Source organism: Micromys minutus, assembly GCF_963924665.1.
Source record: "Micromys minutus genome assembly, chromosome: 32".
NCBI lineage: Eukaryota > Metazoa > Chordata > Mammalia > Rodentia > Muridae > Micromys > Micromys minutus.
In genome coordinates this window covers 15,480,305-15,495,593 of record NC_137967.1, presented here as the reverse complement: position 1 = coordinate 15,495,593, position 15,289 = coordinate 15,480,305, and the positions used below count along the sequence as shown (strand labels likewise).

The following is a 15,289-nucleotide window of genomic DNA, read 5'->3' as shown; positions in this document are numbered from 1 at the left end:
CCACACACCTCTTCCCTTCTTGTTCCCTAAGAGAGGACTAAAACTATACCCCAATTGAGGTCCTTCCTATAATCTCCTCCCAGCCTCTGTGGCTGTATCCCGTACACCCTACCCTGGTTCTGCCCTCTCACCCGGAAAGTCATCACAGACTTTAACCCAGAAGCCCCATCATTAGGAGTCTCTGACTCAAAGCTTCACCAAGTTAATAGGGCTTCACTGGACGTCGCCCTTGTTCCCGCCCATTCTCAAGGCCCCGCCCATCAGCACCACCCACCCCTTCCTACAGGCCCTGCCCTCTCTCGCGCTCCTCCCCTGACTCCGCCCCCTCCAGGGCCCGCCCTTCACGCCGCTGCTTCACCTCCTCCTGGAAGAGGCTCTGTCGGTTGCGCAGGCTTCGCAGCTTGGTCTGCTTCTCCTCATGCTGCAGCTCCTCCGAAGGCGGCTCAAAGTAGCCGATGAGGTCCTGTAGGCTCAGGATGACGCCCTCGATGGGCAGTGCTGACCCAGCCGGTGGCCCCGAGCCCCGTGGTTTCCCGCTGAAGCTATCGAGACCTCTGCGGGGGACCACAGTGCTCAGGCGGGGGTAGGAACCCCCACCGTGCTAAACTCCCGTGGGGTTTCCACGGGGAGAGGTGGGGAGAGGACAGGGAAATAGAAAGGTCTTGGTCCCTGTGCGTAGCAGGCCCGGAGGATCACGGAAGGAATCAGGACTGGAGGGGGCCGGTCAAAGGGTTTGGGGGCTGGTGTGAAAATTAGGTGATGGTCGAACCACGCATGTCTAAATCAAAAGTAGGGAGGTCAAAGGCTGTGCACGTGTGAGGTCCCTGAAGAGGGCTTGTCAGGCACATAGGTGGCTGAGCAGGGTGCGGGCTTACTTTATGAACTGGTTGTACAGGCCTGAAGTGCTGTATATCATCCGGGCAGCCTGGGACTCCTCCTGCTGGCATCGTGTCAGTGATAATGCGTCATCCATGTGGCCTTCCTGGTGCAGCATGGCCTGCGTGTGCAGACACAGAGGGGTCAGGAAGGTTTGGCACCTGCTCTACAAGGCGGTGGGGATGGAACCCAGGGCTTCACACATGCTACACAGGTCCCACACTGAACTACACAGCTCCTCCGCTTTCTCTTTCGACTCCTTTGAAATAAGGTTTCACTATGGAGTCCAGGCTGACTTCGAACTCACAGTCCCCCCACTCTGCTTCTTGGGTGCTAGAGTTATTGGTGTGACCCCGCCAGGCCCTGCCAATAATTTTCGAGTATTATTTTCAGCCTCTTGTCATCTGGAAGATTCTTGTGGGGAATGGACGTCGGTGTGTGCAGCCAAGACAAACCGCAGAAGCCAGCCCCCTCCAACTACCACGCAGGTTCTAAGGATCAAAGTCAGAGCCTCGGGCTTGGCAGCAAGCTCCTCTACCCACTGAGCCATTTTGCTGGCCCTTATTTGTTTCTCTCTGTGTGTATGGCTCTCTAGTTTTCAATTTCTGTGCATCTATATCTCTGCTTCTCTCTCTCTCTCTCTCTCTCTCTCTCTCTCTCTCTCTCTCTCTCTCTCCATACACATTCACACACACACATGAACACACACATCTCTCCCCCATCTACCCTAGTCTCATTATAAGGTTCCCAATAAACTGGGTACCCCACAGCCCATCCCTACCCTTTTCACACACCCCACCCCTTCCTAGAACCTACCTTCTTCTTGAGTACCCCAAGCCTCAGGGCCTTGGGGTCTGGGGCAGCATAGGTGAGCCACAGGCCTGAGGCCACATGCTGCACAAAGCACAGTGATTCTCCATACTTGATCTCAGGGGGGCCCATGCCCTCCACATCTCTCTTGGGGGCCACATCCAGCTTCTCCTACAGGGACAAGGGACAGAGGTCAGCCTTCCCTGTCTGGTGTCATGGGAGACCCCAACCAAAATCTTAGCTATAGCAAGAAGGCTAGAGGGAAACCAGGGCTGCAGATGAGCAAGGGCACCCCTCCCTACACACACACACACACACACACACACACACACACACACCGACCTTGGAGATTCGGAAGCAAAAGGAAGTGGCCTTGGTGTGGGCCTTGCTGGCATCAACCACCACAAGGCCTTGGTCCTCAGTGAGCGCAAGGTACCGCCCCGTGGTCACATGTCTAATTCTTAGTGGCTGGCCCCAGCGGAGGTGGCTTCCACTCCAGCTAAGGACAGTGAAAGTGAGACTCAGGGGACCTCTCCCTAGTAGCCATTAATGTCATAGTCTCTGCTTGAAACTCCTCAATCTCTCTTCTAGGGTCTTTCTTGGGACCCCTAAATCTTTCTCAGAGCTCCCTCCTCCCTGATCAACAGTTCCAGTCCTCTTGTCAGTCTTTGAAGATTCTGCAGAGCTTCCCAGCTGTATCCAGGGTTGCTGGAACCTCCCACCTTCCCCCAGGGGTTTTCCCTCTATGGCTCCAGGATCCCTGAGGAGCTACATCTCTCTCAGACTCCCTAGGTTGTCCCCCTGAAACCTTCCAGTATCTTCTTCATAGCTCCTTCAAGACCGTTCATTCCCTCCCAGGCTGCAGAGCAGTACCCCAGCCCTCCCCTCCGTACCTGATTCTCAGCGGCTCTAGTCTCCATAGGGAGCGGGCATGAGTACACACAGGCCCCCCCTCGTAGTAGACAAGTCTGAGGATATGGAGAGAACACGGTCAAGAGTGGAGACCTCAGTCGCCAACCCTGTCCAGAGGGTCTGAGATAATATGCTAGCAGCCCATGCATGGAAGGCTTGGTCCCCAACCTGTAGGACTATTGGAGAGTGGTCAAGCCCCTAGAAATTGGTTATGTCCCTGGGATATTTGAATCTCAAATATCATAAGGTAGAAACAGCCTCTGCCACAGACTTTTACCATAATGTCCTTTACCACCCACTTAAAGTAATAGGGGCCAGGCAATCATGGACTGGAACCATAAACCAAAACCTTTCCTTTTACTAAGATAACTTTCTCGGGCATTTCATCCCAGTAACAGTAAAAAGCACAAAGTCCCAACCAGTCTTTTCTCCCCACCCCCACCCTAGACACCGGGTCTCCTTGTCCCAAGCCCAGACCTGCGTTGGTCATCACTGTCAGAAGGGGAAATGGTCAGACATTCATCCATATGTCCATGGAAGAGGCGGAGGACATGGCCTCCAGTCACAAAACCTGAGGAAGATCAAGGAGAGGTAGTCGCTGTGAGGCAAGAACCCCAGAAAGACCCGGATGTCATGTGGAGTCTGGGGGGGGGTCCTATATCTCTCCTGTGGAAGGTTAAGGGCAGGTCTGGAGAGTGACATCCTGCAGTTGATGGTTCGTGATCTAGGTTATATTTAAAGACTGGAAATTGAGGATGTGAGACTTGGGATCTGAAGTTGGAGACCACCCCATAGGGATCTAGATATTCCAGAATAAGGTCAGGAAACTTGGGGTCTGTGATTTAGGGTTCTCTGGACCTTTGAGGTTGGGGTCAGATTATTCAGTCAGAAGATTGAAGCTAGGCTAGTGTTCCCTGCTGCTGGGGCCTGTGTTTGGGTTTAGAGATGCGATGGTTTGCTCTGAGGCTAGAGTTGGCATTAAGAACCCCAATACTGAGTGTTGGTTTGGGGGGAATCTTAGGCTGACCTGTGAGATCAAGGTTCTGGGTTGCGCTCTGAGTTTGAGACTCTGAGCTGGGGAGTCTGGGCTTGAAAAGACCTGAGCCTTGTAGTTAAGTGATAAGGGGACTGGAGAGGTGGCTCAGGAAGGAAGAACACTTGCTGCCTTGGCAGAGGAGCTGAGTCCTGCTCCTAGTCCCCACACAGCAGCTCAGAACTGTCTACAATTCCACCTCAAGCTGATCCAACACGGTCTTCTGGCCTCTGCAGGCACACACATGGTGACAAACATACACGCAGGCACAACAGCCATACACATAAAATAAAATATATAGCATGTGTTTTATTATATATTACACATGTTTTATACTATAATATCAATAAATTATATATTATATAACATGTAGTATATAAAATATGAAACATATTGTGTTGAATGTATCATATGATACGTTATTACTCAATATATATGGTTACATAATACTCTTATGTTATATTATATATTATAATATATAATATATATTAGCATTTTTTAGAGGTTGGTGAGTCTGCGTTTCAAGGCTTGGGTATCAGTGGCTTAGTTCTCAGTTTGGTTCTGGTTTAGGACCCTGAGGTTGGAGCCAAAAGATAGGGTCATTTTCTGGCGTCTTCCTACAGAGCCCTAAGACTGGAATTTTTGGTGGGTGCTTTTGTTTCTTGGTTTTCTTTGATTTGCTTGGGGGAGTTTACATGTGTGATTTTGTAGGGGTCTTTCCTTTGTTTAGTGGGGGCGTTCTATGTATGTATGTGTACATGTTTGTATGGACATGCTTGTGCATGCAGGTGCTCACGCACGTGTGCAAATGCATGTGGAGGCCAGAAGTCAGCACTGGGTGTTCTATAGTCACTCCACTTTACTTTGGGGAGCATTAAACCTGGAGAGGGGGCAGGTTTCTCACTGAGCTTGGCGTTCACTGAGTCAGCTCCACTGGTTGGTCCAGGAAGCCCCGGGACCCTCCCGTCCTGCCCACCAAATACTGGGATCACAGAAGGTCCGGGACACTGCACCTGTGTAACAGGCCTGGCTGGAACTCACTCTGTAGACCAGGCTGGCCTTGAACTCAGGGATCAGGCTGCCGCTGCTTCCCAAGTAACGGGATTAATGGCATGCACCACCACCACTAGGCTTAAACCTAGCTTTTTAAAAACATAGGTGCTGAGGATTATTCTCATTTCCCCTGTGGTTCCACAGCAAAAACTTGATCAACTGAGCTATCTCCCCAGCTCTCCCCAGCTTCTGCGGCTGTGTGTGTGTGTGTGTGTGTGTGTGTGTGTTTGTATGTATGTGGGGGAGTGTCTTGTGGGTGGAGGGTTGTTTTGCCTGCATGAATATCTTGCATTACTTATGGTTATGGGCGGGTGTCTTAGCAGGTGTCTTAGCAGGTGTCTTAACAGGTGTCTTAGCATGTGTCTTAGCAGGTGTCTTAGCACCTGAGCTCAATCCTCACACACTGACCCCAGTAAGTTACCCTCTGACCTTTACGCACGTGTGCACACTCCCCTCCACACACCCACATTTTAAAAGTTTTGAGAGTGTAAAGCTGATGGGATAAGTTCTGAGGTCTGGGTCCTGGGTTAGGATTAAGGTCTAGATTTCAGGGCTTTTGGTCTGTGCTTCTGTCTGAGAGCTGAAGTCCGAGGGTTTCTAAGCTGTGGATCTGCGTGTAGGGGTCTGACTAGTAAAATCTGGGCCAGATTAGAGCAGGTTAAAAATAGATAAAGGCAGGTTTATCAGACGCTACTTCCGAGTTGGTTCACCAGTCCTGAGGAATGGGGTCAGGGAAATCACACACCTGGGCTAAGGCAAGGGAGTTTTATAGTCTTTAGGCAAAAGGTGAGGACACATTAGCCTGAAGTTTTTTCTCTCTGCAGACAAGGTTGGGAGAAGGGGAGCAGATGGGGATTTCCCATGTGGGGACAAATGGGAGTTCCCCACACACAGACCTCCAGGACTGAACTTGGTACGGGAAGCTTTAGGATCTGAGTTTGGGAGTGGTAGTGGGTGAATTTGGGGCCTGGAGATCTGGGGTTCTGGCTTCTGGTCATTAAGAAATGTGATGTGAAGGCCATAACTCAGAGAGCTGAAGTGTGAGATCCCTCCAGTTTGGGCATATCTGAGGAAGCACCATGGGAACCTGCTTAATGGCGCCTCATCTTAGGGGTCAGAAGCCTGGAGTCCTCACCTTCTTCACAGCCAGAGCAGATAGGGTTCATGTTCCACAGAGTCTGCATGAAGGAGGCATCAACCTGGAGTTCCCCACTTGCAGTTGACAGATGCTGTGGGCAAAGCCAAAGTGTGGGGGTCAGAGGTGATGACATTAGCAATCGTTTCGAACCAGTGGCCAGCAGTCAGAGGTAGACTCCAGGAAATGTACAGAAAAGAGGCAGAGAGTTGTAGGTCAAAGGTCAGGAAAATGAAAGCCACTTAGGAGACGGTGGGGGGGGGGGGAGTGGTGGCAGCCAGGCAGAGGGGCTGGAGGGGGTGACCAGATCTCAAAAATATGGGTGTCAAAAAACCAGATACATAGGGCCAGAGACTCACTGGGCAAGCCAGTGATGAGAGATGGGGCAAATCCATGCACCCCTACGGTGGCAGTAGGAGCTTTGGCAGGGGGAGGGGTACTCACCAGATATCGCTCTGAGGAGACGCTTACGAGGATGAGGTCATCGCCAACTCGAACCTTCTCTCCTTCAGATCTCTGCTTCGAAGCCGGGTGCATTGTCCACCAACAGGCCTCCCCTAAGAGTGGGGTGACTATCAGGATGATGGTTTCCCACAGTGCTCTTCACCAGGGTGCTCACAGCCACCAAGCCTTCCAGACTCTGGGATCTATAAATCGCCACCTTGTCTTCCTGTACAGAATGTGCCCATCCACCCCAATGTCCAGCCGCCCTGTGCCACAGCCCCGGTTCCTGGCTCCACTGCAGCCTCGTGCCCACCTCTAGAGTTCTGCAGATTTTCTGTTCCCTGATTCGGGATGCCCGTCACACCCCATGCCCACAGCCCCTGCCTGCACCTGTCGCGTCTTCCTGTAATCCCACGTCAAAGGCCAGCTTGTCAGTCATGGATCGGGAGGTAGTGAGACAACTCAGATACTAGGGTAGGAGAGTGAGGTCAGCCTCCTGGCAGGCCTGCACCCTCTCCTCTGCCCGAGCCTGTGGTTAGTACACTCACCATACGGCTGTGTGTGTGCCGGAGCAGGATGGCATGGCCGTACAAGAGTGTCCTGTGTCCCCCGCCCTGGGACGACTGGAGGGAAGGGATGGTATAAAGTGAGCATGGATTTCCAGATTGACAACACCTTCCAAAATGCATGGCTTATTCACAAGTAGATGTAGGAACCCATAGAATGGTACGCTCAGGCAGGAAGGCAGGAAACCTCAGCTCAGATTCCCAGCACACTGTCTACATCCATTTTCTCGTCTGTAGAAGCAGAGGCTGTCTCTGAAAAGCCCGGACACGGGGTGTTTTACACTCCCCAAGCCCCAGAAGCTTGTAACCCTAGCACTTGGAAAGCAGAGACGAGAGGAAGAATCAGGAGTTCAAGGTTAACCTCAACTATTTTTGAGAGTTTGAAGCCAGATTGGGATACAAGAGGCTCTATTTAAAAAACAAAAAATCTACAAAGCCCACCTTGCCATTACCTTCCCCCCTTTCCTCTTCTACACCAGGTCCTGAAGTCACCCAAAGAACGACTTCATCTTCCAAGTGACCAGGGTCACTCAAGAGAGCCCAGTATCCCACTGGAAAGTCACCAAGCTCTAGTCTCTCTGCACCAGGACAACCCTAGCTGTTGCTAGGCATGTGACTCCCCACCATGGGGATAAAGCGACTCCTTGGTACTGCCACACACTCCCGTGCATGAGGAGACTTGGCCCTTTGGAGGAGGGAGGTGACTCCGATTCCTTGATGGCATCGTGTCCCCATCATGGCTCTCCCATGTCCATGCTCTGAGGGAGCCATGCCATAGGGCTGTGTGGTCAGATGGCAGACCCACACTTGGGATGAAAGGAGGGGAGGGAAGATGTCCCATGCAGTAACGGGGAGGGTGGGGAGGAGGATAGGAAGAAGAGAAAGGAATGGACCAAGGAACAGGGGTTCAGAGCCCCTTGTTCCCCAATTCCTTCCTGCCTGGCTTGTTCTGGGCTCCACAGCCCCTGACATCTGGGGTGGGGGAGATCCCCCAGCCCCTGTGTTCAGGATGTGGGCCGGAGCAGCAGGCCTGGGGTCGGGAGTAATAGGAAAGATGACACCCGAGGCTAGACCTACCCACTTATCCAAATTGAGGGCCTGTGAAGGGGGGCAGGGCAGAGAGAGGAAGAAGAATGGTGAATGACCCCCAGGTCCCCTTACCCATCCTCATCCCTGTGCCCTGCTCCTTGGAGGCAGAGCCTTACCTCTACACCGGCCTCCACAGTGTTGGCCAGCATCTCCTGCAGAGCTCGAACTGACAGAGACTGCTCCAGGATAAAACAGCAGATGGCCAGATCGGGGGGCACATTCTAAGGAGGGGTGAATAAACAGGGCTGGAACAGGAAGGCTCCCAAACACTGTTACCCACAATGCCTCGCTCTTAACCTGAACAGTCATACTCCCAGACACCCAGACCCAACCCTCACCCCACAAGAAGCTCCAGATCCTGCCCGGCATCTCACACACACATCAAACCTTTGCCAACAACACAGAAAACAGTTCTTCCAGCTTCCTCCAAACTCCTGCGTTCCCCCAGCTCCTTAGACACTTCCAGATCGCCTGTATTTCTCCACCTTTCTATGTTTCCCGGTCTCACAGGAAGCCCTCACGCTGACCCACCCCCACGATGTGCCTTCCCAGCAACTCACCCAAAATCTCTCCAACCCTAGAAGAACATTACTTCTGGTCTTTGTCCCTGCCTTTCCAGTCATACCCACTCCTCAGATGTCTGTTGACACCCCACCCCCACCACCACAGATGATCTCTCTCAGTCCCCAGGCCCTCTCCTCTGGTCCCCTCTCTCACCTGACTGCACCTCACCCTCAGACCACGGGTTTCTCTGGCCTCTTGGTCTCCATGCCTTCCTGACAACTCTTGCTAAAATCCCCCCTGATATCTGAGCCCTCTACTCTTGACTTCAAAGCCACCTGCATTTCGGATTCTAACTTCCCTCCACACCGAGAGCCCTCAAAGCCACGCACGCTCAGGTGTCTTATACTCTTCCCACCCCCCACCCAGTCCTCTCCTGTTAGGTCCCCTTTCCTCTAAACTGCCTAATGTCTCCTCCGCCTTTGATCTTTGCCCCTCCTTCCTAAGACCCATGAGCACCCATTCTTGGTGCCCATATTCTCCCTGTCATCTACCCTCCTCTCACCCTTCACTACCCAACCAAGAAAGGCTCCGGCCTCACCCCAGGCCCCGCCTTTCATTCTTCAAAACCCCAGTCCACCTACCTCAGATCCAGTCCCACCTCCACCTCAGACCCCACCCTTTTTCTTCAGAGCCCCTACGCACACCCACCTCAGGTCTTTTACTCCAGACTCAGCTTGTCTCAGATCTTGCCCAGCTTTAGACCCCACCCCCATACCAGGCTCCGCCCCTTCAGGTCTCACCTCAAGCTTCTCAAACTCTACTAGCTTCAGTTTCCGCTCCTCCCATCTCAGGCCACGCCCCTTTCTCTTTTAGGACCGGACCCTGCCCTCCTCCCGTGCACTGTGCTCACAGACCTGTGCGTTGCTGGTGGGTTCCAGGAAGCAGAGGCGGTTGCCGAACCCCTCAGCGGCCAGACACAACTTGAGCTGCTCCTTGAGCACCGTGGCGCTGCACTGCAGGACCACTTCGTCATCCTGGGAAAGCAGAGGGACGAGGCTCACTGGTGGGAACCAGAAGGGATGGAGCAGAGAGGACACTGCACGCCAGCCGGGGTCCGTTTGTTTATCTATTTGGTTGGTTGGTTGGTCATTTATTTTTTATTTTGAGACAGTGTCTTTTTAAGTTGTCCAGGCCAGCCTTGACCTAAGAATCATGAGAGACTCCAGCCTCAGTGTTGAAAGTACTGGTATGTGCCACCATGCCTCCGCTTCACTTTAAAAGGGAGAAACGGAGGTTTAAGGGAACTGAAATCTACCTCCTCCAGAGGCCTCCTAGCGGAGGATTTGCAAGGTGACACAGTGAAGTGCTGGAAAAGAACAACTTTCTTACAAAGTAAATGTTTGGGAGAGCTTTCTTTGTTTTTGTTTTGTTGTTTCGTTTTGGTTTTGAGACAGGGTTTCTCTGGCTGTCCTGAAACTCTTTCTGTAGACCAGGCTGGCCTCAAACTCACAGAGATCCTTCTGCCTCTGTCTCTAGATCAAAGGTGTTCACCACCACAACCATGACGATTTTGGGGGAGGGGGTTTGTTTGTTTGTTTGTTTTGGCAACAAAGTATCAAGTAGCCCAGGCTAACCGCAAAGGATGACACAGGGCAAACAGGATAACCGACTAGAGGAGTCCCAGTGAGGATCCAGTATTGATAGTGTAGCAGAAGCCAGAGGCCTGTAAACAGACTGATGACTCATGGCAATGAACCTTTGCAAGTAAAGCTGTGTAGGCAGAGTGCACTGTGGGCCACACTGGGACACACTGCAGCTTTTATGATGAGAGGCTCTTTTGTTTTGTTTAATTTTTGTTTTTTGGTGTTTTTTTTTTTTTTAATTTTCTTTTGGTGGGAAAGATGAAAGAACAGAGAAGGGAACAAAGGGAAGGGAAGTGGGGGATGGGTGGGATTGGGATTCATGATGAAATTCACAAGGAAGAGAGAGAGAGAGAGAGAGAGAGAGAGAGAGAGAGAGAGAGAGAGAGAGAGAGCACAAGCCCTGGTTGCTCTTCCAGAGGACCCAGGTTTGATTCTCAGTACCTATATCATCTGTAATTTCTGTCCAAGAGAACTCGACAACCTCTTCTTCAGGCACTAATGTAATACACTCGCATGCACCCAACTACACACACACACAACAAATACCTGTGCACACAAAATCATGGTTTTAAAAAAAAAAAAAAACCTTTTCAAAAGAAGGTTATACATCCTACCAGAAATCACATCCCCCAAATTCCCAAGCACAAACATGTTCTAATCCTGGGTGGTAATGCACAGACAGTCTTCACTTCGCTGGCCTGGTGCCTAGTGACAGTTGCTCTGCCCCTGTTTCTCCATGCATTTCTGGCATCCTGGTACAGGCTGGGCGTCTGTGTATCCATAGTAACGATACATCCTGGACATTATTTATCGAGAATTTACTGGCAGTCTTATGCTTACAGCTTCCACTCATCTAACAGAGATGCACATCATCAAGTACAGTAGGGAAGCCCTGCCCCCAGAGAGCTGATGTGTGTATGACGACATTTATGAACAAGGGAGTGAATACTTAAGCTTATAGCTGGTGGTAGGTGTTCGGGGTGGGGGGATCAGCCCGTGTGATGTAACAGAGAAAAACTGAGGTAGGTATGGATCGGGGAAAGGTGACACGCGGCTAGCCAAAAAGATGACCTTTCACCTTTGGGTCTCGTCCAGATAGAAAACAGCAGGGCTGTTCATCTGTAGGGAAGAATGTTCCAGTGCATGCAGGAGGTACTAAGGACTGTCAAGTGAGATGGGATTGTGGGAACAGCAGGACTAAGGGGTGAGATGAGGTCAGAGGTCACTTTGAATCTTTATTAGGTTTTTTATTTTTCCTCTCCATTTATCTGGATAAGGAAACTGAGCTCAGAGATTAAAAAAAGTTCAAATCATTTTCCCAAACAGAGAAAGCAAGTGAGGGATAAAGCCAGCATGTAAGTCAGAGCCGAGAGTCTAATCATGACAGCAAACGTAATCACACAGGGTTGACTCCCACGATCTCCTGCGTGAGGATGAAGGGAGGAGGAGCCCTGGTTCCAAATGCTGCCCCCAAAACTGGTTGGAAGAATGCATATCTAACGTCCCATCAACTCCAGGAGCTGAGGCAGAAGGATCGCTTGAGTCCAGGAGTCCAAGACCAGCTTAACAACATAGCAAGATCCTATCCTGATAGATAGATAATAGATAGATGATAGACACATGATAGACAGACAGACAGACAGACAAATGGCTAAATGAGTAGATGATTGGTAGATAGTCAACAGAGAACAGACTACAATTAAGTAGCATAATTTCCAAAGCCAGGAATAGCTGGGTGGAAGGGTCGCACACCTCTAATCTCAGGGAGCAGAGGCAGGTATATCTCTGTGTATCCGAGGCCAGCCTGGTCTACAGAGCAAGTTCCAGGACAGCCAGGACTATGCCATCTCCCTGCCCTCTACCCAGAGGCCACTACCTTCAAAACGAGTGAGATGACCGGCTGCACTGTGGCCAGTGCCCTCAATAATCCAAGAAAATAGAACAAGAGCAAGAAAACAACATGTCTGGTCTCACATCGGGGTGACTGACATGCTATGAAAGTGGAAGCTGGTGTTGTGGACGGCCTTGGTTCTGCTGAGATGCTTCAGTGATTTATTTAGGATGCCTGGGGTCCCCATGAAATCCTACTATACCCAGGTTCACCAGGAAATGTGGGTAGGAATGGGGTCAGTGACCCTCATCACTTAAAAACTCAGGAGTGCTGATAAAAGAAGCGAAGCTTTGAAAGACTCCAGTCCTTGGCACCTGCCCATGGCCACTAACTGCTCCCTGAGTCCACTCAAGATGAAATGTGGGCTAAACTAAGCCAGCTGTGTTAGATGGGGACATGGAAACCCACTGTGCACTCACCTAAGTACCACTTACAGTGTGGCATTAATAAATGTATCTGAGGGGGATAAAAATCGCTGTGTCAAGACTGGTGGTGTGTGTGCACACCTTTAATCCCAGCACTTGGGAGGCAGAGGTGGTGGACTTCTAAGTTCCGGGGCCACAAAACAACACCGAGAAGCCCTGTCTGAAAAAAAAAAACAATTCCCCTAAAAGAAAAATACTAGGGAAGCAGATGCAGGTAGATCGCAGTGAGTTCGAGGCGGGCAGGATCTGCATAGGGAGTTCTAGGCTAGCCAGGGCGACACAAAGGGACTTTCTTTTCTTTCTTTCTTTCTTTCTTTCTTTCTTCTTTTTTTTTTTTTTAGTGAGTGTGAATGTTCACTGGGGTTGTCTGTAGTAACAAAACAGTGAAGGTGTGCCTAGCTCAGTGTGCACAAGTACACACACAAGCAAATGTGTGACACAGTCACACAACAGGACACCAATAAGGTCCTTCAACCAAAGGAATTCAGGCTAGAAACATGCTACGTGTCAAAAACATACCCTTAGCAGAAAGACAAACGAGCACCTGTCATAGATGAAATTCTCGTGGTGACTGATAGAGTGTATTGGGGGAAGGCTGGGACAGAGTGATGGCTGCCAAGGGCGGCAGGGACCTCCTGGGGTGAAGGAAGCAGTTGCCTTGCTGGTTACTTTGTTGCCATAGTATGTCAAAACCCACACACACCAGAGGTGGTGGCTAATGCCTGCAACCCAGGACTTGAGATTTGGAGACAAAAGGATCAGGAGTTCAAGGTCATTCTTGGATATGTGTCGAGATCCGGTTTGAACCTGTGTGATCTGCAGCTTGTCAGTGACTCCAGGGTCAAATTGATGGTTTGGTTTGGTTTGGTTTGACACAGTCTCCCTAGGTAACTTAGACTGGTCTTGAACTTACAATGTTGCCCAGGCTGACCCAGCACTGGAATCAGGAATATCTACTACCACAACCTCCTTTAAAGTTGAAATTTTCTTTTTGTTTAATAATCCCAATTCACAGGTAAACTATGCCCTGGGTTGCTATACGGATTCTTTCTTACAGGGGAGATATAACGCTAACGAAAGAAAGTACCACACAACCTCAGTAACACTGAGGCAAACAGGTGTAGTTTGGGGCCTTTGACCCCCTGACACTGTCTACCCTAGCAAGCCTGGGTCCAGATTTCCTCTGTTGAAAGCAAGCCTTGGTCTCCCAGGGCACTCAGAGAAACCACTTCCTGGCCTTGACCTTGGGCAAGTTGACTACTTGGGGCTTGGTTTCCCTCAAATCTCTCAGGGAGATAAAGATAGGGCCCTACCTCAGAAGATAGGGCAATGAGAATATAATTAGACACCTCAGGAGGCTGAGGCCCTGGGCACTGGGCCTAGCGCAGAGTGACAGCTCAGGATTCGGGAGCCACAGCCATTGGCTTATTAGGACAGTGGAAGGCCATGGTGTAGGACAAGGGGCTGGGGCTGGGCAGAGGCCCTCCTCCGGTGGCTTCACATCCAGCTGTCCCCATCCTTCATTACCAGCCCCAGCTGTTGTTCCTCTCTCCCAAGAAACCGGACCCAGCCTGCCAGGGTCCTATTCTGGGTCAGGAATGCTGCATCAGCATTTCCGCGTGGACCCAGCCTAGGGGGAAAGGGGGAGTGCAGGGTCAGCAGACCATCTCACATACCCATACCCCAACCCCTGAGAGGGAATGGTGGGAAGGACTAAGAAAGAGGCAGCCCCTCCCCCTCCTGTCCCCTCCCTGTCCCCTACCCAGAGCCCAAAGAGGGCTATTCTGGGAGAGACACCTGTTGTCCCAAGACCCATCCCTGCCCCCAGCTGGGGATCTGAGATTCAGGGAGACAGGACCAGAGAGACGACGAAACGCAGAAGGCTGAAGCCAAGGGACAAGAGGCAGAGACGCAAGACATCCAAGGAGCTGGGAAAGATTTTATCACCCAGATACCCTTAGAGACCATTAGCGGACATAGTTAATCCTCTTCACCAAAATCGAGGCGGAAAGTACATTTAGGAGCCAAGAGACCCCCAAGTAGACACCGAAAGGCTAGGAGTTGAAAAGAAAGATGTTGTCCAGCCCACCCCAGCCCCCTTCTCAAGAACTTAAGTAGGTCAGAGCCTGGAGCAAGAAGGGAATGGGGGCTGGGGTGACGAAGGGGGACAGCTAAATTAAGCGCAAGAATTAGAACCACTCTCCTCAAGTACCTGCTTCCAGAATGGCAGGAACTGGGGGGGTGCTCCCTCAATAATCCCGAATCTCTTATGTCAGGAGAAGACGTCTGAGGATCCCACCCCTCCTGCCCACTCAGTCCTCCTAAACCCTGCTAATTCTCCGTGGTCGGAAAGGTGATGAGAAAAGAGGGCATGACAAAGTGATCTCGGATTTCGGAGACCACCAGCAAGCAGGGGAGAGACAGAGAGACTCAGAAAAGTAAGCAGGAAATCACCCCCAAAGCCTCCTGACCCAGACAAAACGTACCGTCCGCAAAAACTGGACCTCGTCCTCGCCTTCACCTCCTCCATCACTCATGATGGCAATCCCCGGGTGTCCCGGGCTAGGGTCTGAGGATGGTAAGAGGGGGCTGTAGGCTGGGCGGGTGGGCTGAGGGCGGGCTGGGGTCGGAGACCTCTAGGGAAGCCAGAGGCACCCGAGAGGGAGATGGAACTGCAGGAAGCAAGCCCTGAGCAGGACACAGACGCAAGGAGGTCCCCGCCCCACCGCACACCCATTGGGCAAGCATGGGACGGGCCACGCCCCTGTCCAGAACCCCGCCCACAGCACAAACTCTTGGTGGAAGGTGTAGGCTCCCCGTGGTCTGGGTGTCTAGAAAGTAGCTGAGTGGCCATGGTCACAGTGAGATATCATGTATATATTTATTTAGTTAGCTCTCCCTCTCCCTC

At 51.3% G+C, this 15,289-nt stretch overlaps 1 protein-coding gene across 4 annotated transcripts in view; it reads right to left on the bottom strand.

Annotated features, from left to right (window-relative positions):
- The window catches only part of RYR1 (ryanodine receptor 1), a 120,606-nt gene extending 105,581 nt beyond the window's left edge, over positions 1-15,025 (bottom strand). For all 4 annotated transcript variants that reach the window (XM_080908926.1, XM_080908928.1, XM_080908927.1 and 1 more), the window contains exons 1-13: positions 14,868-15,025; positions 9,337-9,456; positions 8,035-8,139; positions 6,812-6,886; positions 6,654-6,732; positions 6,264-6,376; positions 5,820-5,913; positions 3,076-3,169; positions 2,580-2,654; positions 2,029-2,185; positions 1,693-1,857; positions 876-997; positions 359-554 (exon numbers count right to left, since the gene is read on the bottom strand). In XM_080908926.1, coding sequence (XP_080765052.1) covers positions 359-554; positions 876-997; positions 1,693-1,857; positions 2,029-2,185; positions 2,580-2,654; positions 3,076-3,169; positions 5,820-5,913; positions 6,264-6,376; positions 6,654-6,732; positions 6,812-6,886; positions 8,035-8,139; positions 9,337-9,456; positions 14,868-14,918 — 1,446 coding nt within the window. In that variant the 5' untranslated portion in view covers positions 14,919-15,025. The remainder of the gene's footprint in view (positions 1-358; positions 555-875; positions 998-1,692; positions 1,858-2,028; positions 2,186-2,579; positions 2,655-3,075; positions 3,170-5,819; positions 5,914-6,263; positions 6,377-6,653; positions 6,733-6,811; positions 6,887-8,034; positions 8,140-9,336; positions 9,457-14,867) is intronic.
- Between the last annotated feature and the right edge of the window lie 264 nt (positions 15,026-15,289).